Source organism: Salvelinus alpinus, chromosome 5 (genome assembly GCF_045679555.1).
Source record: "Salvelinus alpinus chromosome 5, SLU_Salpinus.1, whole genome shotgun sequence".
In the NCBI taxonomy this organism is placed as follows: Eukaryota; Metazoa; Chordata; class Actinopteri; order Salmoniformes; family Salmonidae; genus Salvelinus; species Salvelinus alpinus.
In genome coordinates, this window is record NC_092090.1 from 91757817 (window position 1) to 91783129 (window position 25313).

General features: G+C 43.6%; 1 protein-coding gene across 2 annotated transcripts in view; it reads right to left on the reverse strand.

Annotated features, from left to right (window-relative positions):
- Positions 1-1268: 1268 nt before the first annotated feature.
- The window catches only part of LOC139577211 (SH2B adapter protein 3-like), a 62080-nt gene continuing 38035 nt past the window's right edge, over positions 1269-25313 (reverse strand). For both annotated transcript variants that reach the window (XM_071404155.1, XM_071404157.1), the window contains exons 3-8: positions 24126-24227; positions 20048-20142; positions 11707-11798; positions 11169-11383; positions 10837-11008; positions 1269-6928 (exon numbers count right to left, since the gene is read on the reverse strand). In XM_071404155.1, the coding sequence (XP_071260256.1) occupies positions 6612-6928; positions 10837-11008; positions 11169-11383; positions 11707-11798; positions 20048-20142; positions 24126-24227 (993 nt within the window). In that variant the 3' untranslated portion in view covers positions 1269-6611. The remainder of the gene's footprint in view (positions 6929-10836; positions 11009-11168; positions 11384-11706; positions 11799-20047; positions 20143-24125; positions 24228-25313) is intronic.

Here is a 25313-nt window from a genome sequence, read left to right on the forward strand (position 1 = left end):
TTTAGCTTTGTGTTTAATCACATTTTATTTTGTCATAACTTTCTTGAAGTAATGTATAGACCTTGACAAATGTATGAATTAAGTCGGTCCAAGGTCAAAAAGTAGATGACCACGCAAGATTAGAACCTGTGACCTGGTCCCTATCCCAGTGATTCTAGAGGGCTGTATAATTATGATTGAAATACTTTGACCATCCAGATCAGTTTTCACGTGAGATGTCTTTTCACGATCTCTAAATGCCTAGTCAACTGCGCTAGCAGGGGGAGGGTACCACATTTTTTCACAGATATAAAGCTGTTCAGTCAACTAATCACATTTTATAATCGATTAAATATGTTGGGTAAGGTTGGAAAACAAACGGCGCATTGGGATTTAAACTGACAAACGTGGGTTGCGACCAAGTTAACACCCTTCAACCTACTTCCATAGGAGCCTTGTCTTTATTTAACTCACCTATAAACTCCACCCCCTGACCTGTCACTAAGCGGTTAAGACTGAAGTCGTGGCAGGTGGATCTGCAACACCTGAACACTGTTATAGATTTCCAACAGCAAAGCTCAGATCAACATAAGCTATTGTTAATGAAAGTTTATTTGTCCAAGTAAACGTCTCAACCTCCAATATCTCACACAAACTGAAATCGTGTGTGTGTAGGCTACAATCAATTGGTAACCCTCAAATATCACAATTTGTTCATATCCATCTAGTCTTACAAGAAATGCAGCAAAGTTGTTTGCTGTTTCGGTCATGTTTGTGTGTCAAAACAATAGAACCTTCCAAAATGGAGGCGATGAAGAGCAACTGCAGAAATATGCAGTCAACTTCATGACCTTTGATCACATGGTTTGTGTAAAGTACATGAAGTCGAACAATTTTATATATATATATATATATATATTTTATCCCCATAATGCAACATACTTTGAAAGGCAGTGACTAACTTGACAAAAGTGATCTGCTCGAACGTGCCCAGTGAGTCCTAACTGTCTATACCGGTCTCAATGTGGATGGGATCAGTACATATTTTAGCACCAGGTATCAACGAGGCTCAAGAAAGAAATGTTTCACATGATGACCCAGTTCTATTTGAACCCCTAGCACCCTCTGTTCAGACTAAACACGTGAAAGCATTATAGGGCTTTGTGGTGGAGCCATACCATTCTGTATATACATTTCAGGGACTTGTAGACTCAGTGATATTTGTAGATAAACATGAAACCACGAGGGAGGTGTAGAGCTTTTTCAGTCACAAATGTGTTGCAGGTAGATTTGTTTTGGTTAGCTTTATTTTCCAAAAGTCAAATATACAGTTTATATAAATTTAGAATGCTTATAACTGAGGGAAATGTAACAATTGATCAAAGATCGACAGAAAAAGCTTTGGGGTGGTTTACTTAGTTATGGAATGTTTTACAGTGCTAATACATAAATAGAATCAACAGTATTGAGAAGACATGCATTTGTCAGTTGAACTCAAATGTACAATGTCAGCCAAGGCGTGGCTGAGGGGCCAAAATAAATAAATGCTTGCAAGCAAATGTTCTAATACCTGAGCACAGGAGGTTGGCGGCACCTTTTAATTGGCGAGGATGGGCACGTGGTAATGGCATCAAACATGGTTTCTATGTGTTTGATGGCAATCCATTTGCACTGTTTCTTTGGAGTATATAACAAACCTATGTGCAGACAGTGGTGAGCAACCCACGTGTGCAGTAATGGAATGCACTCCAATCTTGCCATGACACTGACGTAAGTAGGGGTGATCTTTATTGCTGGATGCCAAGTATGAATTGTTTGTTGCTATAATATAAAACGTTGTTAAGCTAAATCATGGGAAATATGTTATTGCACTAATTTCTAACGTCACGCCCTGAGGTTCAAAGGGTTAAAGCAACAGCAGCTTTCAGGCGAAGTAGTCTTTCTCTCTCGCTACAGGTCAGAGAGGGACTGATAAGTCAATGATACCGTTGATTTCCTTTTGCAGAACAGACGTTTGGGTTTAGTTTAAACTTAAGCGCAGGAGACCAACCGTACTTTGCAATTGTCTATCCCCACCCCCCACCACTTAATGTCAGTTTCAATATTGGAAGATACCCTTGACACATTTGTAGCTCAATTATGCAATGAAAATAAAATCTCCTTTCATGGCAAGTTGATTTCCTGATCATGTATAAGGAAGATCAACCTGCCTTTGTGCATTTCTTAAACAGGAAACCCAGTGATAAACATTGCCATAAATACTGCATGACATCGAGGTTGATGAGTCGCTGACTAAAGTTTCACTGCTAAGTTAGTGTTAAGCAAGGGGAAAGAAGAGGTACATACAGAAAAGTGAAGTGTATTGGTATGTTGGAGAATTATTCAACACATTGTGAAAATTAACAAATGTACACCAGAATGGTTGCTTACACAATGTGGTGTTAAGCCACCGCACACACATGGGTTCTTAGTAAGAGCAAGTGAGTGACGTTTTCTTTGGTGAGGTTTGTCGCTTTCTAGAGCTCGATTAAGAAGCCATAGACAAACATTCAAATGTAGCATCTGCAAACATTTTACTAGCAAAAAAATGCCTTCAGAAAGGACCAGGATGAGTTATCCTTCACTTCCTGGTAGAGATGGAGAGCACAGGTAAGGACCTTTCTGTTTAATGCCGATAGGAAATGAATACACTAATCTTTGGCCCTGTACACATTCAGGTTTTACAACTGATGTACAATGGCTTGATACAACGCTAAGTTTAAAAAATAAATAAATGCTTACACAAGGGTTGTGTAAACTTTTTGGGGTAGACAAACTGTCGTATCAACCATTGTGTGAAAAGTTGTACAACTGATGTACAAAACCTGAGTGAGGACCATAGACTAGGTTGGGTTTCGTGTCCCCTCCCAAACCATTTATTTTGGGGGTCATCTCCTTTATTCAGTCACATCTCTTGAGGTTTAGCACCAACACACCCCAACTATGAGCCTCTTCCAAACCTACGTGGAAGGCTCATTTAGGGCTGTGGAGATCATGAAATTGTCAGCCGGTGATTGTCAAGCCAATAACTGCTGGGCTCTACGGTAATTGACTGTTACACAATCACATTAAATCCATTATTTTAGACAGCTCTAAAGAAACATGATATGAAGAAAATGTAGTCTATTTCAGAAGAACAGAGTAGCATACTGAGTTCTTATGTTAGTCCCTGATATGGCTGTGGGCTACACTAGTTCATTTAGCAGACAAGATATGCTTGGAAATGCGTGGCATTATTTTATAGTGTGAAGAATATAACTGAGCATTGCTGAATAAAATATCCTTGAGGGAGTGCACTCATGTGGCTATTCTATGTTGAGTGGTTAACATATAGGTACTGCTATATGCTTAGTTTTTTTTAATGCAACTTTAGTAGGAATATGTTTTGATTTTTAATAGTCGCATGAAAGGCATTAGCTCTGTTTCTTGGGCAGGCTACATACTTCAGTCTGTCACAATTTGACAAGCACTTGATAATCTCAGCCTATTCTCAATTTAATATGGTCTTTACATATAGCCTACTAATATGTGTGGAGTAATTTTTTTATTAGGATGGCCCACAAAAAAAACATGTAATCTGTAGCCTGCACTCTAATAGCATATGGAGGTTGCGTGCAGTTACATTTTTAATATGCAAGCATAGGCAGCGTGTCCATAAGACTAGGGGAAGCTAAGAGTTTCCCAAAGTAAATTTGATTAATGTTCCCAAAATTATATAGCCTAATTAGCCTAAACCTGTCTATACAGAAATAAATCATTCAAAATAGGTTACTAAAAAGCATGATTTTGCCACAGAGGATAGTCCTACTAAAAAAGTGGATTGTTTTAAATCGCATTGCCTATAGTTGGAAGATAAGGCAGTTCACAATTTGGGCAAATATTTGTTGAGTTGCGACTGTCTGAAAATTAGAGGCCAAGCCAGGCATATAGCAATATTTCAAAATACAAATGGCGGGAAAACAGTTTGGAAAGCAAATGATTAATGTTGTAAAGAGAAGACAGTGAAAGGACTAATTGTCATCAAAATTCTCAACTTAATTGAGTGAACATTGTTGGGTCAGTGACACTAGTTTGTTTTTGAAAAATGATTTCCTCCAGTTTAGATGGACATATGCGTCTCGTAGGCCTATTATATGGTCAACGTCAGGAACTTTGTCACTGTCAGCTGAGTAGGCTACTCATTTTAATTTGTCCTATTAAAAAAGATGCTAATGTCTCCAGCCATATAAAGTGTAGTAGAATTGCATGAAGTGTTTATAAAAAGGTAACGTTTTTCACATGCGAAGATGAAACGTATCCGATATAGCCTAGGCCTGCTATACACGCTCAGCAATGAACTGAACGGTCTTTTTTTTTTTTACCAACAGTGATTCAGTTATATTATTAGCCTAAATGACTATCTACTCTACTCATCACATTACAAATAGTAAGCCATCTTACATAACTCTACAAATGCGATTAGACATGTAATGCTTTATTATAAAAAGGTGCATTTTTATGGTGAAAATTACAAGAACATCTCACTGCACAACTCTCATATTTCTGAAAATTGTTTGGGATTCTGTGTTTTCATGTATTAATGACTTTTTGTCTGTTACTTTTGATGAACACTACCGTTCAAAAGTTTGGGGTCACTTAGAAATGTATTTTTTTTTAAAGAAAAGCACTTGTCCGTCAAATTGATTAGAAATACAGTGTAGACATGTTGTAAATGACTATTGTAGCTGGAAACGGCTGATTTTGTTATGGAATATCTACATACAAGGTCCATTATAAGCAACCATCACTCCTGTGTTGTGTTAGCTAATCCTGAAGGCTGTGTACTACTCCCTCCTTGCTCAGTTGTGCACCAGGGCCTCCCACTCCTTTCTATTCTGGTTAGAGTCCAGTTTGCGCTGTTCTGTGAAGGGAGTAGTACACAGCGGTGTATGAGATCTTCAGTTTCTTGGCAATTTCTCGCATGGAATAGCCTTCATTTCTCAGAACAAGAATAGACTGACGAGTTTCAGAAGAAAGGTCTTTGTTTCTGGCCATTTTGAGCCTGTAATTGAACCCACACATGCTGATGCTCCAGATACTGAACTAGTCTAAAGAAGGCCAGTTTTATTGCTTCTTTAAATCAGGACAACAGTTTTCAGCTGTGCTAACATAATTGCAAAAGGGTTTTCTAATGATCAATTAGCCTTTTAAAATTATAAACTTGGAATAGCTAACACAACGTGCCATTGGAATACAGGCGTGATGGTTGCTGATAATGGGCCTTTAATGACTATTGTAGCTGGAATGTGTACAATGTCTACACTGTATTTCTGATCAATTTGATGTTATTTGAATGGACAAAAAATTTGCTCTTTCAAAAACAAGGACATTTCTAAGTGACCCCAAACTTTTGAACGGTACTGTATGTCAGTTGGTCTATACACCGTAATGTGCTTTAGTTACAAATCTTATCATGGGCTAGGCTACATGACATGTGCGACTATGATTAGAAAAAGTTGCAAAAAAAAGCATGCTCTGTTTCTTACCTTATTGCACACCCTGGGCATCATTCATGAGTGATAGCCTAATATTGTCACCCATCAGACTAATCTGATCTTTACATGTGTGAAATTAGTGATGGACCATTATCTTGCACCTGTCGGAACAGGGGCAAAGAATATGTAATCTATGCACTTAAAATAGCGAATGGAGGATGCTTTTCCGGTGTTTCATTTTCATTACAGCCAGTTTGGCTATACTCCTGCTGTGAAGAGAAGCAATGTGGTTAATATTAGGAAAGTTGAGGAATATAGTAGGCCTAGCCTATAGAAAGCTGTGCCTCTAAGAGGCCATCAAAACTATTTTCTCACGCAATTGCATAGCCTATTGAAATGTTTTGCAACATGAGCTCTCATGAAGTGTTTGATTTTCAAGACATTTGCATTGATGTCAGAGTGCTGAGTACCAGGCCATTAGCGACTGGCAGTTAGCATGTTTAGTAGGCTACTAATGAGCATCAGAGCGCAGTTTAGGAGAAGGCTAGTCACATGGAATTTGACTGTGGTCATGACTCGTGACCGCTGGTGTGGCAGTAATACGGTCACCGTAACAGCCCTAAACTCATCACAGTTAAGGTTTTTATTTATTTATTTTTCAACACCTTCATATATTCCTACAAAAATAGTCTGCGTCCTAAAATACACAGTGTTTAAAAGTACACAATGTGTGCATTTGAGATACACTAATACACAGCGTATCAAAGAACATTAGAATACACTTTAAAATGGAGTGTGTATGTGTGAAGGGAGGGACTGAGGGAAGACCTTCCACACCAGCGCCACTCACTCACATGTAGCAACGTCCCTTAGAAGGACCACGACAGCCGCTTCAGAAAATGACAATCATAACAAGATTAGACACTTTCCTAAAAATACATTCACAATGGACACTCGGGTCGGACCTCTGACACCCACCCCATGAGACAGACCTCCACTGTGGCATACACGTTCACTCATGAGTCTGTCCTTCGCTCGTTTGGAGTCTCAGAGCCACCACTGGGTCGGCTGTGACCGGGGAACATGTACTGGTTGTTGATGGACCGCTTGTGGCCCCGGTTAGAGGAACATGTACTGGTTGTCGATGGCCCGCTTGCGGCCTCTGTCTGGCTCCAGTTCGTAGTCGGAGTCCCGTTGAGTGAGGGGTGGGTGGGGGTTGGGGTGACGCAGCAGAGGTCTGCGGCCCACAGACTCGCTCCGACGCAGGGGACCCGAGGTGGAAAGGTCTGGGAAGGGCGCAGGGCGTAGGAGAGGGAGCCTGGGCTGGGGCAGGGGGTCTGGAGAGGGGAGCAGGCTGGGGCTGCAGTGGGCTAGGCTGGGTTCGGAGCTCCAGCGGTGCAGGGAGAATGGAACCAGGACAGCGGATGAACTCTGACCTGAAGACAGAGGGATCACAGAGACATTCCAGTATTTATGCTGACAGAAACAAAGACTTGGAACATCCCATATACTGTATATTCCCACAGTTGTAGCTGTATTAATAGCATCTAAAGTAAAATGTCTATTTTTAAAATAAGTTTGTGCCAAATGTTAATATCTTTATGCAAAGTGTTAACGACATCAAGTTTCCATGACGACACCACAGTTGTAGGCCTGATAACCGACAACAATAAGTCAGCCTACAGGGAGGAGGTAAGTGAAATGGCAGTGTGGTGTTAGGACAACAACTTCTCCCTCAACGTCAGCAAAACAAATGAGTTGATTGTTGACTTCAGAAAGCAGAGGAGGGAACATGCCCTGAGGACTTGACATGGACTAAAAACAACAGCACTCTTGTCAAGAGGGCACAACAGCATCTCTACTTCCCAAGGCGGCTGAAGAAATTCGGTATTCCACCGCAGGTCCTCTCCAAATACTACCGCTGCACCATCGAGAGTGTCCTGCAAGGCCATCCAGAGGGAGAAGATGGCCCAGTACATCACTGGGACCGTGCTCCCACCCCTCTAGGACATCTACTTGAAACGGTGCCTGAGGAAGGCCCGCAACATCATCAAGGACCCACCCCAGCTACGATCTTTTCTCTCCCTGATCGTCTGGCAGACAGTATTGAAGCATGAGGTTTGATGCCAACAGGCTAAGAGACAGTTTTCTGACTGCGGAACACTGGACTGACCACCTGCTCTGATTCTCCGCAGCTTAGCAGACTGTCTCACACACACGGGTCAACTGTTTGTTTACCCACCCGCAATGACTACTAACCTGTCCGCAACCGCCCGACTACATGTGATCAAGTGAAAATCTGAGGTCTGCACCAGACCCTAACACTCTAATATAGAAAATACTGTAGACTACAGTCAAAGACAGCAGAACATTTTGACAGGGGGTGTAGGCTTTTTTGGTTGTTGCCCGATTGGAATATTATTGAAGATGTATTATGAAAAGACCCTAAGGATTGATTGTAAACATCGTTTGACATGTTTCGACAAACTGTAATGGAACTCTTGACTTTGTCTGGATTTTGCGCTCGCGCATTGTGCCTTTGGAATAGTGAACTGAACGCGAACAAAACGGAGCTATTTGGACATAAATATGGACGTAATCGAACAAAACGAACATTTCTTGTGGGAGTCCTGGGAGTGCATTCTGATGATGATCAGCAAAGGTAAGTGAAGATTTATAATGCTATTTCTGACTTTGTTGACTCCACAATTTGGCGGGTAACTGTATGGCTTGCTTTTGTGGCTGAACGCTGTACTCAGATTATTGTGCTTTGCATTAAGAACAAGTTTATCTTTAATTCTATGTAAAACATGTATCTTTCATCAAAGTTTATGATGAGTATTTCTGTTATTTGATGTGGCTCTGCAATTTCTCCGGATGTTTGAGGCATTTCTGAACATGGCGCCAATGTAAACTGAGGTTTTTGGATATAAATATGAACTTTATCGAACAAAACATACATGTATTGTGTCCTATGAGTGTCATCTGATGAAGATCATCAAAGGTTAGTGATTCATTTTATCTATATTTCTGCTTTGTGACGCCACTCTTTGGCTGGAAAAATTGATGTGTTTTGGCGGTGACCTAACAATCGTTTGTGGTGCTTTCGCTGTAAAGCCTTTTTGAAATCGGACACTGTGGTGGGATTACCTTTAAAATGATTACAATGACAACAAGATTACCTTTAAAATGGTATAAGATACTTGTATGTTTGAGGAATTTTAATTATGAGATTTGTTTGAATTTGGCGCCCTGCAATTTCACTGGCTGTTGGCGAGGTGGGACGCTAGCGTCCCGAACGATCCCAGAGAGGTTAAAGTACCACGTTCATCTGTACAAACAATAGTACGCAAGTATAAACACCATGGGACCACGCAGCCGTCATACCGCTCAGGAAGAAGATGCGTTCTGTCTCCTAGAGATGAACGTACTTTGGTGCGAAAAGTGCAAACCAATCCCAGAACAACAGCAAAGGACCTTGTGAAGATGCTGGAGAAATCAGGTAAAAAAAGTATCAGTTCCACAGTAAAACGAGTCCTATAATCAACACAACCTGAAAGGCCGCTCAGCAAGGAAGAAGCCACTGCTCCAAAACCACCATAAAAAAGCCAGACTACGGTTTGCAACTACACATGGGGACAAAAATGGTACTTTTTGGAGAAATGTCCTCTGGTCTGATGAAACAAAAATAGAACTGTTTGGCCATCATGACCATCGTTACGTTTGGAGGAAAAAGGGGGAGGCTTGCAAGCCGAAGAACACCATCCCAACCGTGAAGCACGGGGGTGGCAGCATCATGTTGTGCGGGTGCTTTGCTGCAGGAGGGACTGGTGCACTTCAAAATAGATGGCTTCATGAGGATGGAAGATTATGTGGATATATTGAAGCAACATCTCAAGACATCAGTCAGGAAGTTAAAGCTTGGTCGCAAATGGATAATGACCCCAAGCATACTTCCAAAGTTGTGGAAAAATGGCTTAAGGACAACAAAGTCAAGGTATTGGAGTGGCCATCACAAAGCCCTGACCTCAATCCTATAGAAAATCTGTGGGAAGAACTGAAAAAGCGTGTACAAGCAAGGAGGCCTACAAACCTGACTCAGTTACAACAGCTCTGTCAAGCTTGTGGAAGGCTACCAGAAACGTTTGACCCAAGTTAAACAATTTAAAGGCAATGCTACCAAATACTAATTGAGTGTATGTAAACTTCTGACCCACTGGGAATGTAATGAAAGAAATAAAAGCTGAAATAAATAATTCTCTCTACTATTATTCTGACATTTCACATTCTTAAAATAAAGTGGTGATCCTAACTGACCTAAGACAGGGAATGTTTACTACGATTAAATGTCAGGAATTTAATCCTGTATTTGGCTAAGGTGTATGTAAACTTCCGACTTCAACTGTGTGTGTGTATATAAACTCAGCAAAAAAAGAAACATCCTCTCACTGTCAACTGTGTTTATTTTCAGCAAACTTAACGTGTGAATATTTGTATGAACATAAGATTCAACAATTGAGACGAACTGAACAAGTTCCACAGAAATGGAATGTGTCCCTGAACAAAGGGGGGGGGTCAAAATCAAAAGTAACAGTCAGTATCTGGTGTGGCCTTTCTGATTGAGGGGGTCAAATACTTAATTCACTCATTAAAATGCAAATCAATTTATAACATTTTTTATATGCATTTTTCTAGATTTTTGTTGTTGTTATTCTGTCTCTCACTGTTCAAATAAACCTACCATTAAAATGATAGACTGATAATTTCTTTGTCAGTGGGTAAACGTACAAAATCAGCAGGGGATCAAATACTTTTTTCCCTCACTGTAAATACACACACACACACACATATACACACACGTGTGTAAATACATATATACAGTGGGGAGAACAAGTATTTGATATTGATATCATACAATGTGATTTTCTGGATTTTTAAGAAGCATCTCAAGGTCCTGGAGTGGCCTAGCCAGTCAGTCTCCAGACCTGAACCCAATAGAAAATCTTTGGAGGGAGCTGAAAGTCCGTATTGCGGCAAACCTGGTCAAGAACTACAGGAAACGTATGATCTCTGTAATTGCAAACAAAGGTTTCTGTACCAAATATTAAGTTCTGCTTTTCTGATGTGTCATGCAATAAAATGCAAATTAATTACTTAAAAATCATACAATGTGATTTTCTGGATTTTTGTTTTAGATTCTGTCTCTCACAGTTGAAGTGTACCTATGATAAAAATTACAGACCTCTACATGCTTTGTAAGTAGGAAAACCTGCAAAATCGGCAGTGTATGAAATACTTCTTCTCCCCACTGTGTATGTGTGGTGGAGGTCAGTAACTTACTCACCTTGTGCGGTAGAATTGGCCACCACAAAGCTGGTGAGGGTGACGTCGCAGGCGGCGACACACTCCAGGGGTATGGGGTAGAGGCGGAAGTGACTGAGCATGTCCATGACGGAGGGGAAGCGCAGATGCTGCACCCTACACTGACCACACTCTGTTAGAGACAGACGCAGGTGCTGCAGAGGGAGAGAGAATAAGTCTTCTTTCACTTTTACAAGGATCACTACATGGGACAAAGATGATGGTGCTTCTATTCAGACATCTTTATAGAGGAGATTATATCAAAAACGAAAAAGGTATTCTTCTAGAACCTGTGTGTGTGTGTGTCTGCATCACCTTGGCCTTGCCCTGGTAGTTGAAGGTGAGGACATAGTCTCCGCGGCGGGTCTCACTCTGCCTCACCAGGAAGACTCCGTGGCCCTCCAGGCCCGAGTTCTGGACCAGGTGGGCAGCCTTGACCCGCGAGATGGGGCCGTGGAACCAGGGGTACAAACACAGGAAGTGGTCAGTCTTATGGTACACCTGCTCCGAGAGGGCAAAGGTCGCAGAGCCTAGTGGGGGGGGGGACACGACAAGCAAGGCGTAAGAATATAATATAATAACATTGTCATTTAGCAAACATTTTGATCCACAATTAGCTCATTACCGCTATGTTCATTAGACATACATGCAGCCCATGCAGGAATCACACCCACAACTCCTCAAACTGGTACAAACACCATGCTCTGATTCTAAACGGCAGACACTCGTAACTACTACTGCATCATTTCAAAAATCAAGTTACAATAGAATCCTGAGATATTCACACACTTCCTTGTTGTGAAACGACACGCATGGGAAAGAAGGTCCGCCCTTTCCTGTCCCTGACACCCACCCTGACTCCCTGACTCGGAGCTCCCTCTCCGGTTGGCCGTCGCAGCATTGTCCATAGGGTAGGTTAGACATTCCAAATCCCCGCTTCCAGACCTGTGGACAAACAATGCCTTTAGTTAGCAGCAGTCAATCCACAGTGGGCTGAAACGTTAGCCTCCTGGGAATTACACTGCCATCGACTGACTTGATTAGTCAACTCCAGCCTCTGTGTGACTGCTCTTTTAACAATTCTGCATTATTCACAAGGAAGTCAAATCAAAAATTATTTAGATCACACTAGTATAATATTACAATAATACACAAATTGATTATTATTTAAATTGTGTGAACCACAGAGGGGAGCTTTGGAGGGGTGTTCACACTAGGGGAGAAAGTAAGAGAACGAAAGGAAGAGGGAGTGCTGGGGGCCATCGAGTCTACAGGAAGCAGCAGGATGGAGGCACACAAAAGCGTCGGGGCTCGGTCAGGAAGCGTCTTGTTAAGTCTTGAGAACGCCACATGTTATTGTACATGAATCCCGCACCCCAAGCAACACCACACACGCATGCACGCACACACACACACACACACACTTTGGTAGCCAGGTTGAGAAGGAAGACAGATCAAATCCTGCTTAAAATGATGACTACAGTTCTGAGAACTCTGAATAACAGGAAGACGAGCCTTCTCTTTTCTCTGTGAGTGTGAGTTAGTGGGTGAAAGACAGAGAGAGACACAGACAGAAAGAGAGGAGTTTTTACTTCTCATACATATTCAGTCCTCTGTGGCCAGTTTATTAGGTACACCACCCATTCACAAAAATGCAAGTAGACTGGCATCCAGTTACTGTTCCATTCAACGTTAGAATGGACAAAACACTCTGACCGTGGTATGATCGTTGGTGCCAGGCGCGTCGGTTCTAGTATCTCAGAAACGACCAGCCTCCTGGGCTTTTCACGCACGACAGTGTCTAAGGATTACCGAGAATGGTGCGATAAACAAAAAACATCCAGTCAGCAGCAGTCCTGTGGGTGAAAACAGCTTGTTGATGAGAGGTTGAAGGAGAATGGCAAGAATAGTGCAAGTTAACAGGCGGGCCACAAACAGGCATATAACAGCGCAGTACAACTGTGGTGTGCAGAACGGCATCTCAGAATGCACAGACGACCAAACCGGGTTCCACTCCTATCTGAAAAAATCAAGAAGCCGCTGCTCCAGTGGGCACGCGATCACCAGCACTGGACAATTGAGGAGTGGTCACCTGGTCACCTGGTCCGATGAAGCCCGGATCCTGTTGCGTCATGCTGATGGCAGAGTCAGGATTTGGCATAAGCAGCATGAGTCCATTGCCCCATCCTGCCTGGTGTATGTGTGTGTGTGTACATATATATATACACACACACACACAGAACAAAAATATAAAAACGCAACATGCAACAATTTAAAAAGAAAAATCTGTCAAAAGGATCGTCACGGTATCTTTGTTTTCAAATTGCCATCGATAAAATTCAATTGTGTTCGTTGTCAGTAGCTTATGCCTTCCCATACCATAACCCCACCATGGGGAATTTTGTTCACAACGTTGACATTAGTAAACCGCTCGCCCAAACAACGCTATAGACGCTGTCTGCCACCTGCCCGGTACAGTTGAAACCGGGATTCATCCGTGAAGAGCACACTTCTACAGAGTGTCAGTGGCCATCGAAGTTGAGCATTTGCCCACTTAAGTCAGTTACGACGCCTATCTGCAGTCAGGTCAAGACCATGGTGAGGACAACGACCACACAGATGAGCTTCCCTGAGATGGGTTTTGACAGTTTGTGCAGAAATTCTTCAGTTGTGCAAACCCACAGTCCGGGTGGCTGGTCTCAGACAATCCTGTAGATGAAGCAGCCGGATGTGGTGGTCGTGGCCTGGTGTGGTTACACGTGGTCTGCGGTTGCGAGGCCTGTTGGACGTACTGCCAAATTCTCTAAAACAATGTTGGAGAATAATTATTGTAGAGAAATAAACATTCAATTCTCTGCCAATAGCTCCGATTGACATTCCTGCAGTCAAAACTTGAGACATCTGTTGTGAGAAAACTGCACATTTTAGAGTGGCCTTTTATTGTCCCCAGCACAAGGTGCACCTGTGTAATGATCAAGCTGTTTAATCGACTTCTTGATATGGCACACCTTTTAGGTGGATGGATTATCTTGAAAAAGGAGAAATGCTCACTAACAGGGATGTAAACTAATTTGTGCACAAAATTTGAAAGAAATTATCCCAGAAAAGCTTATTTCTTTCAGCTTATGAAACATGGGACATGTTGCGTTTATATTTTTGTTCAGTGTAGCCTATAGAAAGTCTACAACCCATTGAACTTTTTTCACATTTTGTTACAAAGTGGGATTGAAAAAGATGTAATTTCTCATTGATCTACAAAAAATACTAAATGTTTTGCAAATTAATAAAAATGAAATAAAATAGTCGTTGCATAAGTATTCACCCCCTTTGTTTAGGCCGGCCTAAATTAGTTCAGAAGAAACATGTTGCTTAACAAATCACATAATAAGTTATATGGAAGTTATAATAGGGGTTGACATGATTTTTGAACGACTACCCCTTCCTCTGTCCCCCATACATATAACATCTGTAAGGTCCCATTAGTCAAGTACTGAATTTTACCCCTTCCTCTGTCCCCCATACATATAACATCTGTAAGGTCCCATTAGTCAAGTACTGAATTTGACCCCTTCCTCTGTCCCCCATACATATAACATCTGTAAGGTCCCATTAGTCAAGTACTGAATTTCAAGCACAGTTTCAACTACAAACACCAGGGAGGTTTTCAAAAGCCTCATAAAGAAGGGCAGTGATTGGTAGATGTGTAACAATAACAAATCAGACATTGAATATGTCTTTAAGCATGGTCAAGTTAATAATTATGCTGTGGATGATGTATTAAACCACCCAGACACATTAAAGATGCAGTCGTCCTTCTGAACTGAGATGCAGGACAGGAAGGAAACTACTTAGGGATGTCACCATGAGGCCATTAACGATATTAAAAACAGCTACAGAGTCTGTGAGGGGAGAAAACTGAGGATGGATCAACAACATTGTAGTGACTCCACAATAATGACCTAAATGACAGAGTGAAAATACAAATATACAGAATAAAACTATTCAAAAACATGCATCTTGTATGCAACAAAGCACTAAAGCAATACTGGGAAAAAATACAGCAAAGGCAAAATCCTAAAGGAGAACCTGCTTTACACCAAAAACGGAGAGGAATTCACCTTTCAGCAGGACAATAACCTAAAAGACAAAGCCAAATATACACAGGAGTTGCTAACCAATTAGACAGTGAATGTTCCTGAGCAACCAAGTTACAGTTTTGACTTAAATCTGCTTGAGAATCTAAGACAATATCTGAAAATCACTATCTAGCCATGATCCCCAACACCTTGACAGAGCTAAAATAGGCAAATATTGCACAATACAGGTGTATTGCAAAGATCTTATGAGAATTACCAAAGATGATTCACAGCTATAGTCACTGCCAAAGGAGTTTCTAACATGCATTGACTCAGCAGGGTGAATACTCCCGCGCTCAGGTCTGTTCAACGCTGGTCCGACCAATCTGAATCCACGCTTCAAGACTGCTTCGATCACGCGGATTGGAATATGTTCCGCATCGCGTCCAACAACAATATTGACGAATATGCTGATTCGGTGAGCGAGTTCATTAGGAAGTGCATTGACGATGTCGTACCCACAGCAACGATAAAAACATTCCCAAACCAGAAACCGTGGATTGACGGCAGCATTCGCGTGAAACTGAAAGCGCGAACCACTGCTTTTAACCAGGGCAAGGTGACCGGAAGCATGACCGAATACAAACAGTGTAGCTATTCTCTCCGCAAGGCAATCAAACAGGCTAAGTCTCAGTACAGAGACAAAATCGAGTCGAAATTCAACAGCTCAGACACAAGAGGTATGTGGCAGGGTCTACAGTCAATCACGGATTACAAAAAGAAAACCAGCCCCGTCGAGGACCAGGATGTCTTGCTCCCAGACAGGCTAAACAACTTTTTTGCCCGCTTTGAGGACAATACAGTGCCACTGACACGGCCCCCTACCAAAACCTGCGGGCTCTCCTTCACTGCAGCCGAGGTGAGTAAAACATTTAAACGTGTTAACCCTCGCAAGGCTGCAGGCCCAGACGGCATTCCCAGCCGCGTCCTCAGAGCATGCGCAGACCAGCTGGCTGGTGTGTTTACGGACATATTCAATCAATCCTTATCCCAGTCTGCTGTTCCCACATGCTTCAAGAGGGCCACCATTGTTCCTGTTCCCAAGAAAGCTAAGGTAACTGAGCTAAACGACTACCGCCCCGTAGCACTCACTTCCGTCATCATGAAGTGCTTTGAGAGACTAGTCAAGGACCATATCACCTCCACCCTACCGGACACCCTAGACCCACTCCAATTTGCTTACCGACCCAATAGGTCCACAGACGACGCAATCGCAACCACACTGCACACTGCCCTAACCCATCTGGACAAGAGGAATACCCATGTGAGAATGCTGTTCATCGATTACAGCTCAGCATTTAACACCATAGTACCCTCCAAACTCGTCATCAAGCTCGAGACCCTGGGTCTCGACCCCGCCCTGTGCAACTGGGTCCTGGACTTCCTGACGGGCCGCCCCCAGGTGGTGAGGGTAGGTAACAACATCTCCACCCCGCTGATCCTCAACACTGGGGCCCCACAAGGGTGCGTTCTGAGCCCTCTCCTGTACTCCCTGTTCACCCACGACTGCGTGGCCATGCACGCCTCCAACTCAATCATCAAGTTTGCGGATGACACTACAGTGGTAGGCTTGATCACCAACAACGACGAGACGGCCTACAGGGAGGAGGTGAGGGCCCTCGGAGTGTGGTGTCAGGAAAATAACCTCATACTCAACGTCAACAAAACAAAGGAGATGATTGTGGACTTCAGGAAACAGCAGAGGGAGCACCCCCCTATCCACATCGACGGGTCAGTAGTGGAGAAGGTGGAAAGTTTTAAGTTCCTCGGTGTACACATCACGGACAAACTGAACTGGTCCACCCACACAGACAGCGTTGTGAAGAAGGCGCAGCAGCGCCTCTTCAACCTCAGGAGGCTGAAGAAATTCGGCTTGTCACCAAAAGCACTCACAAACTTCTACAGATGCACAATCGAGAGCATCCTGTCGGGCTGTATCACCGCCTGGTACGGCAACTGCTCCGCCCACAACCGTAAGGCTCTCCAGAGGGTAGTGAGGTCTGCAGAACGCATCACCAGGGGCAAACTACCTGCCCTCCAGGACACCTACACCACCCGATGTCACAGGAAGGCCATAAAGATCATCAAGGACAACAACCACCCAAGCCACTGCCTGTTCACCCCGCTATCATCCAGAAGGCGAGGTCAGTACAGGTGCATCAAAGCAGGGACCGAGAGACTGAAAAACAGCTTCTATCTCAAGGCCATCAGACTGTTAAACAGCCACCACTAACATTTAGCGGCCGCTGCCAACATACTGACTCAACTCCAGCCACTTTAAAAATGGGAATTGATGGAAATTATGTAAAAATGTACCACTAGCCACTTTAAGCAATGCCACTTAATACAATGTTTACATACCCTACATTACCCATCTCATATGTATATATACTGTACTCTATATCATCTACTGCATCTTGCCATCTTTATGCAATACATGTACCACTAGCCACTTTAAACTATGCCACTTTATGTTTACATACCCTACAGTACTCATCTCATATGTATATACCGTACTCTATACCATCTACTGCATCTGCCATGCCGTTCTGTACCACCACTCATTCATATATCTTTATGTACATATTCTTTATCCCTTTACACTTGTGTGTGTGTGTAAGGTAGTAGTGTGGAATTGTTAGGTTAGATTACTGTTGGTTATTACTGCATTGTCGGAACTAGAAGCACAAGCATTTCGCTACACTCGCATTAACATCTGCTAACCATGTGTATGTGACTAATAAAATTTGATTTGATTTGATTTGACTTCTCAGGTCTAATTTTTCAATAATCTTTAGATGTTAGAATTTTTCCCCCACTTTGACAGAGTATTTTGTGTAGATCGTTGACCCCAAAGAAATTTAATCCATTTTTATCCCCTTATGAAAATAAAATGTGAAGAAATCCAAGGGGGTTTAGACTTTCCATGATACTTTATATAGTGCATTTGGAAAGTATTCAGACCCCTTGACATTTTTTTACGTTACAGCCTTATTCTAAAATGGATGAAGTAAAACCATTTCCTCATCAATCTACACACAATACACCATAATATAAAATAAAAAAAATACTTTGCAAATTTATCAAAAACAAAACCCACAAATATTTACATAAAGTATTCAGACCCGTTGCTATGAAACTCGAAATTGAGCTCAGGTGCATCCTGTTTCCATTGATCATCCTTGAGATGTTTCTACAACTTGATTGGAGTCCACATGTGGTTAATTAAATTGATTGGACATGATTTGGAAAGGCACACACCTGTTTATATAAGGTCCCACAGTTGACTGCATTTCAGAGCAAAAACCAAGCCATGAGATCGAAGGAATTTTCCGTAGAGCTTAGAGACAGGATTGTGTCAAGGCACAGATCTGGGAAAGGGTAACAAAACATTTCTGCAGCATTGAAAGTCCCCAAGAACACAGTGGCCTCCATCATTCTTAAATGGAAGAAGTTTGGAACCACCACAGCTCTTCCTAGAGCTGGCCACTAGGCCAAACTGAACAATCGGGGGAGAAGGGCCTTGGTCAGGAAGGTGACCAAGAACCCAATGGTCACACTGACAGAGCTCCAGAGTAACTCTGTGGAGATGGGAGAACCTGCCAGAAGGACAACCATCTCTGCAGCACTCCACCAATTAGTCCTTTATGGTAGAGTGGCCAGACGGAAGCCACTCCTCAGTAAAAGGCACATGACAGCCTGCTTGGAGTTTGCCAAAAGGCACTTAAAGAACTGACCATGAGAAACAAGATTCTCTGGTCTGATGAAACCAAGATTGAACAGCCGGGGAAACCTGGCACCATCCCTACGGTGAAGTATGGTGGTGGCAGCATCATGCTGTGGGGATGTTTTTCAGCGGCAGGGACTGGGAGACTAGTCAGGATCGAGGCAAAGTTGAAAGGAGCAAAGTACAGAGAGATCCTCGATGAAAACCTGCTCCAGAGCACTCAGGACCTCAGACTGGGGCAAAGGTTCACCTTCCAACAGGACAATGACCCTAAGCACACAGCCAAGAAAACACAGGAGGGGCTTCGGGATAAGTCTCTGAAAGTCCTTGAGTGGCCCAGCCAGAGCCCAGACTTATACATCTCTGGAGAGACCTGAAAATAGCTGTGCAGCGACGCTCCACATCCAACCTGACAGACCTTGAGAGGATCTGCAGAGAAGAATGGGAGAAACTCCCCAAATGCAGGTGTGCCAAGCTTGTAGCGTCATACCCAAGCTGTAATCGCTGCCAAAGGTGTTTCAACAAAGCACTGAGTAAAGGGTCTGAATACTTATGTAAATGTATTTATTTTGTATTAATTAGCAAACATTTAAAAAAAAAAAAAGTTTTTCCTTTGTCATTGTGGGGTATTGCGTGTAGATTGATGAGGGGGGGAAAAAACTATTTAATCAAAATCTGGAAAAAGTCAAGGGGTCTGAATACTTTCCGAAGGCACTGTATCTCAAACACACATGAAAAATAGCTGCACACATGCGCAAACTTATGAATATGCACAATCACATAATCTTGTATGCTGTTCCAACTGCTAGATTTGGAACAGCATGATAACAGACATGTTGAAAGCGTGGCCAAGCCATGGGTCTCCAATAGCTCATCATTCCCTGCACTCTTCTGCCATTTAATACGGGATATCCATTTTGAAGACAAATGTGGAATCCTAATAGCAGTATGCTAACTACTAGATGTCAGTACTGCAGGAGAGAAATGCATGAGACTAAAATGTGTGTGTGTGTGTGTGTGTGTGTGTGTGTGTGTGTGTGAGAGAGAGAACCCTTGGGACATGGGTGCTGCAGAGCTGAAACCGTGTTGGCCTCAGAACGGGAAGTGAGATGGAGAATCCAGACATCTGCAGAAAGGTCCTGAAAATTCCCCCACTGAGACACACCTCCCCCACGCTTCCTCTTTTACAGGGCTGCACCTGACACAGCTCTGCAGGCACGCACGCACACACAACACAAAGCTAGATGACGAAAAAGGCTGACAGTAGACAGGGAGAAGAGTAGCATGATAAATAGTGGTAACATTTAGGTTAGATGTGGCACGTCTCTCACCTGTTGTTTATCCATTCTTTAATTTCTGTTGTCCAGGAGCTGACCTGTTGGTCATTGTCGGTCTCAAATATGAGACTACCTGGATAGTGATTAACCTGGGATGAGACAAGACTGCTGGTTAAGGAGATGCACACACAGAAAGACATAACACACACACGCACAAAGTCGTGACACACACGCACAAAGACGTGACACACACACACAAAGACGTGACACACACACACAAAGACGTGACACACACACACAAAGACGTGACACACACAAAGACAAAGACGTGACACACACACACAAAGATAAAGACGTGACACACAAAGACGTGACACACACAAAGACAAAGACGTGACACACACACACACAAAGACAAAGACGTGACACACACACACACAAAGACAAAGACGTGACACACACACACAAAGACGTGACACAGACGTGACACACACACACAAAGACGTGACACAGACGTGACACACACAAAGACGTGACACACACACAAAGACGTGACACACACACAAAGACGTGACACACACACAAAGACGTGACACACACACAAAGACGTGACACACACACAAAGACGTGACACACACACAAAGACGTGACACACACACAAAGACGTGACACACACACAAAGACGTGACACACACACAAAGACGTGACACACACACAAGAACTGGAATAGGAAGAAATGAAGGCAAGTTTGGCAGAGGGTCAAATCAAATCAAATCTTATTGGTCACATATACATATTTAGCAGATGATATTGCGGGTGTAGCGAAATGCTTGTGTTCCTAGCTCCAACAGTGCAGTAGTATCTAACAAGTCACAACAATACACACCAATCTAAAAGTAAAATAATTTAATTGAGAAATATATAAATATTAGATTGAGCAATGTCGGAGTAGTATTGACTAAAATACAGTAGAATAGAATACAGCATATACATATGAGATGAGTAAAGCAGTATGTAAACATTATTAAAGTGGCCAGTGATTCCAAGTCTATGTATATAGGGCAGCAGCCTCTAAGGTGCAGGGTTGCGTAACCGGGTGGAAGCCTGCTAGTGAAAGATATTTAACAGTGTGATGGCCTTGAGATAGAGGCTGTTTTTCAGTCTCTCGGTCCCAGCTTTGATGGATGATAGCGGGGTGAACAGGCAGTGGCTTGGGTGGTTGATGTTCTTGATTATCTTTTTTGCCTTCCTGTGACATCAGGTGCTGTAGGTGTCCTGGAGGGCAGGTAGTTTGCCACCGGTGATGCGTTGGGCAGACCGCACCATCCTCTGGAGAGCCCTGTGGTTGCAGGCGGTGCAGTTGCCGTACAAGGCGGTGATATAGCCTGACAGGATGCTCTCAATTGTGCATCTGTAAAAGTTTGTGAGGGTTTTAGGGGCCAAGCCAAATTTCTTCAGCCTCCTGAGGTTGAAGAGGCGCTGTTACGTCTTCTTCACCACACTGTCTGTGTGGGTGGACCATTTCAGATCGTCAGTGATGTGTACACTGAGGAACTTGAAGTGTTTCACCTTCTACACTGCAGTCCCGTTGATGTGGATAGAGACGTGCTCCCTCTGCTGTTTCCTGAAGTCCACGATCAGCTCCTTTGTTTTGTTGATGTTAAGTGAGAGGTTATTTTCCTGGCACCACTCTCCAAGGGCCTTCACCTCCTCCCTGTAGGTTGTCTTGTCATTGTTGGTTATCAGGCCTACTACTGTTGTGTCGTCTACAAACTTGACAATTGAGTTGGAGGTGAACAGGGAGTACAGGAGGGGGCTGAGCACACACCCTTGTGGCCCCTGTGTTGACGATCAGCGAAGTCAAGGTGTTGTTTCCTACCTTCACCACCTGGGGTCAGCCTGTCAGGAAGTCCAGGACCCAGTTGCACAGGGCGGGGTTCAGACCCAGGGCCCTGAGGTTAATGATGAGCTTGGAGGGTACTATGGTGTTGAATGCTGCGCTATAGTCAATGAACAGCTTTCTTACATAGGTATTCCTCTTGTCCAGATGGGATAGGGCAGTGTGCAGTGCAACAGCATCGTCTGTGGATCTATTGGGGCCGTAAGCAAATTTGAGTGGGTCTAGGATCAGGTAAGGTAGAGGTGATACGATCCTTAACTAGCCTCTTAAAGAACTTCATGATGACAATAGTGAGTGCTACGAGGCGATAGTCATTTAGTTCAGTTACCCTTGCTTTCTTGGGTACAGGAACAATGGTGGACATCTTGAAGCAAGTCGGGACAGCAGACTGGGATAGGGAGAGATTGAATATGTCCGTAAGCACTTCAGCCAGCTGGTCTGAGAGCGCGGCGAGGAATGCCATCTGGGCTGGCAGCCTTGCGAGGGTTAACACGCTTAAAATGTCTTACTCACGGCCATGGAGAACGAGAGCCCACAGTCCTTGGTGGCACTATGTTATCCTCAAAGCAGGAGAAGGTGTTTAGCTTGTCCGGAAGCAAGACGTCGGTGTCTGTGACGTGGCTGGTTTTCCCTTTGTAGTCGGTGATTGTCTGTAGACCCTGCCACATACATCTCGTGTCTGATCCGTTGAATTGCAACTCCACCATGTCTCTGTACTGACGTTTTGCCTGTTTGATTGCCTTATGGGGGGAATAACTACACTGTTTGAATTCGGCCAGATTCCCAGTCACCTTGCCACGGTTAAATGCGGTGGTTCACGCTTTCAGTTTTGCGCGAATTCTGCCATCTATCCACAGTTTCTGATTTGGGTAGGTTTTAAGAGACAGTGAATACAACATCTCCTATAGAGTTCCTGATGAACTCAGTCACCGTATCTGTGTATTTATGTTATTCTCAGAGGCTCCCCGAAACATATCCCAGGCCGCATGATCAAAACAATCCTGAAGCATGGATTCCGATTGGTCAGACCAGCGTTGAATAGACCTTAGCACGGGTACTTCCTGTTAAGAGTTTCTGCCTATGGGAAGAGAGGAGCAAAATGGAATCGTGCTTAGATTTGCCGAAGGGAGGGCCTTGTAGGCATTTTCAAAAGTTGAGTAGCAGTGGTCCAATGTTTTTCCAGAGCGAGTACTACAGTCAATGGGTTGGTCGAACTTTGGTAGCGGTTTCCTCAAATTTGCTTTGTTAAAATCCACAGCTACAATAAATGCTGCCTCAGGGATATGTGGTTATGAGTTTGTATAAAGTCCAGTGTAATTCTTTGAGGGCTGTCGTGGTATCGGCTTGAGGGGGAATATACACGGCCGTGACTATAACTGAAGAGAATTCTCTTGTGAGGTAATACGGTCGGCATTTGATTGTGAGGTATTCTAGGTCGGCTGAACAAAAGGACTTGTGATTATCATAACATACAGAAACATCATGAGTAGTTAATCATGAAACCTACACCCCCGCCTTTCTCTCTTCGGAGAGTTCTTTATTCCTGTCTGCGCGATTGTACTGAGAACCCAGCTGGCTGTATGGACGGGGACAGTATATCATCCCTAGAGAGCCATGTTTCCGTGAAACAGAGTATGTTACAATCACTGATGTCTCTCTGGAAGGAGATCCTCACCCTGAGCTCGTCTACTTTATTATCCAGAGACTGAACATTAGCGAGTAATATACGCTGAAGCGGTGGATGGTGTGCACGCCTCCTGAGTCGGACTAGAAGTCCACTCTGAATACCTCTTCTCCGTCGGTGGTGTTTTGGAGCAGCCTCTGGAATAAGTTCAATTGCCCTGGTGGGTACGAACAAAGGATCCAATTTGGTAATATCGTATTCCTGGTCGTAACGCTGGTGAGTTACCGCCGCTCTTATTTCTGTCTGTATGTAATAACACACAAAAGAAATTCAGGCCTAATAATGTAAGAAAAATACTGCAAAGTTGCTTAGGAGCTAGAAGCAGAGCTGCCATATCTGTCGGCGCCATATTACTAGGTATGTGTGTGTGAGTGCGCAATTCATGTGGAAGCTCAATGCTCATAAATCCACAGGAGTGCTTTTGGACAGAGAACAGACTGGCTCGGCTGTGTATGTGTGTGTGTGAATAGGCGATGTTGAGAAAAGGACAAGAAATGAGGTATGAAGCTAGATCACCAACAACAGGGAGAGTCTCTCCTCTTCCTCACCTTTAGAACAAACGTGTTTGTGTTGTCAGGCATCTCCAGACAGTTGCAGCGGCGGATCTCCAGGATGTCTGAGCAAGGTGCTGTCAGTTTAGGACTGGAGCCCTGGAGGAACACACAGCAGAGAGAGACACCGGGTCCGGGATCAAGCAGACATTGTTACAGCATGTCGCGTCCTAGACCCCTCAAACACCACTCTGTTCCAGTAACACACCACCTCATTCCAGTAACACACCACCTCAAACACCACTCTGTTCCAGTAACACACCACCTCATTCCAGTAACACACCACCTCAAACACCACTCTGTTCCAGTAACACACCACCTCATTCCAGTAACACACCACCTCAAACACCACTCTGTTCCAGTAACTCACCACATCCACTTCGACGCAACTCCCTTCAAAAAACCACGTCATACTAGTGTGTTTGTGGCACATTAAGAGACGTTTCAAGATACAGTTTGCTTCTGCTTTACTTGAACATTTAACTGAGTGTTCGTGGTGAGGAGGGTTAGTTTGTGTTTTTTTTTGTGTGGAGTAGACATATCAGGTTGCATTCATTTGATCTATTGCTGTTTTGATGTCGTTTTCCTTTCGCTCTACAGCGCTCTCCAAAACTAGATGGAGAGGGGATCCAGATGGTTGAGGAACTAGTGGGAAATGCACAACCACTGGGACATGCAGGCTGTGTGTGTGGGGGTCTTTCTCAGTGTCTAAAGTACGTGTTCCTGTGTGTACGAGTCTTTGCTGTTGAAAATCCAACTTGGCTCTTCCCCTGGAGTATCCCTCAGTGGAACTCTCTGGGCTGAGCGCCAGGACTCCTTCCCTCCAGGCCAGGCCCAGTTCAGAATGGAGAGACCCAGAGAGGAAGGCTGCTCCTCAGGGAACACACTCACAGTCTCCAGCCCAGCTCAGAGGGAGGAGGGGAGGCCAGTCATCAACAGCCCCATGGGATGACAGGGCAAAGGTCACCTTTGAAAATTAATCTCCTCACTGTTCTTTCAGGAGAAAATGGGCAGAAGGAAAGTGCTCATCGTATGCTGATGATAGCTCTGCTGTTGTGTGTCATGTGTGAGCTGTTCCACATGCTGGCTGACGGAAAGGAAACGAGCGAGACAGTATAAGATGGGGGAGAAAGGACAGCGGGGGACAAAGGAGAGCGGGGGAGAGAAAAAAACGGGTGGATTCCA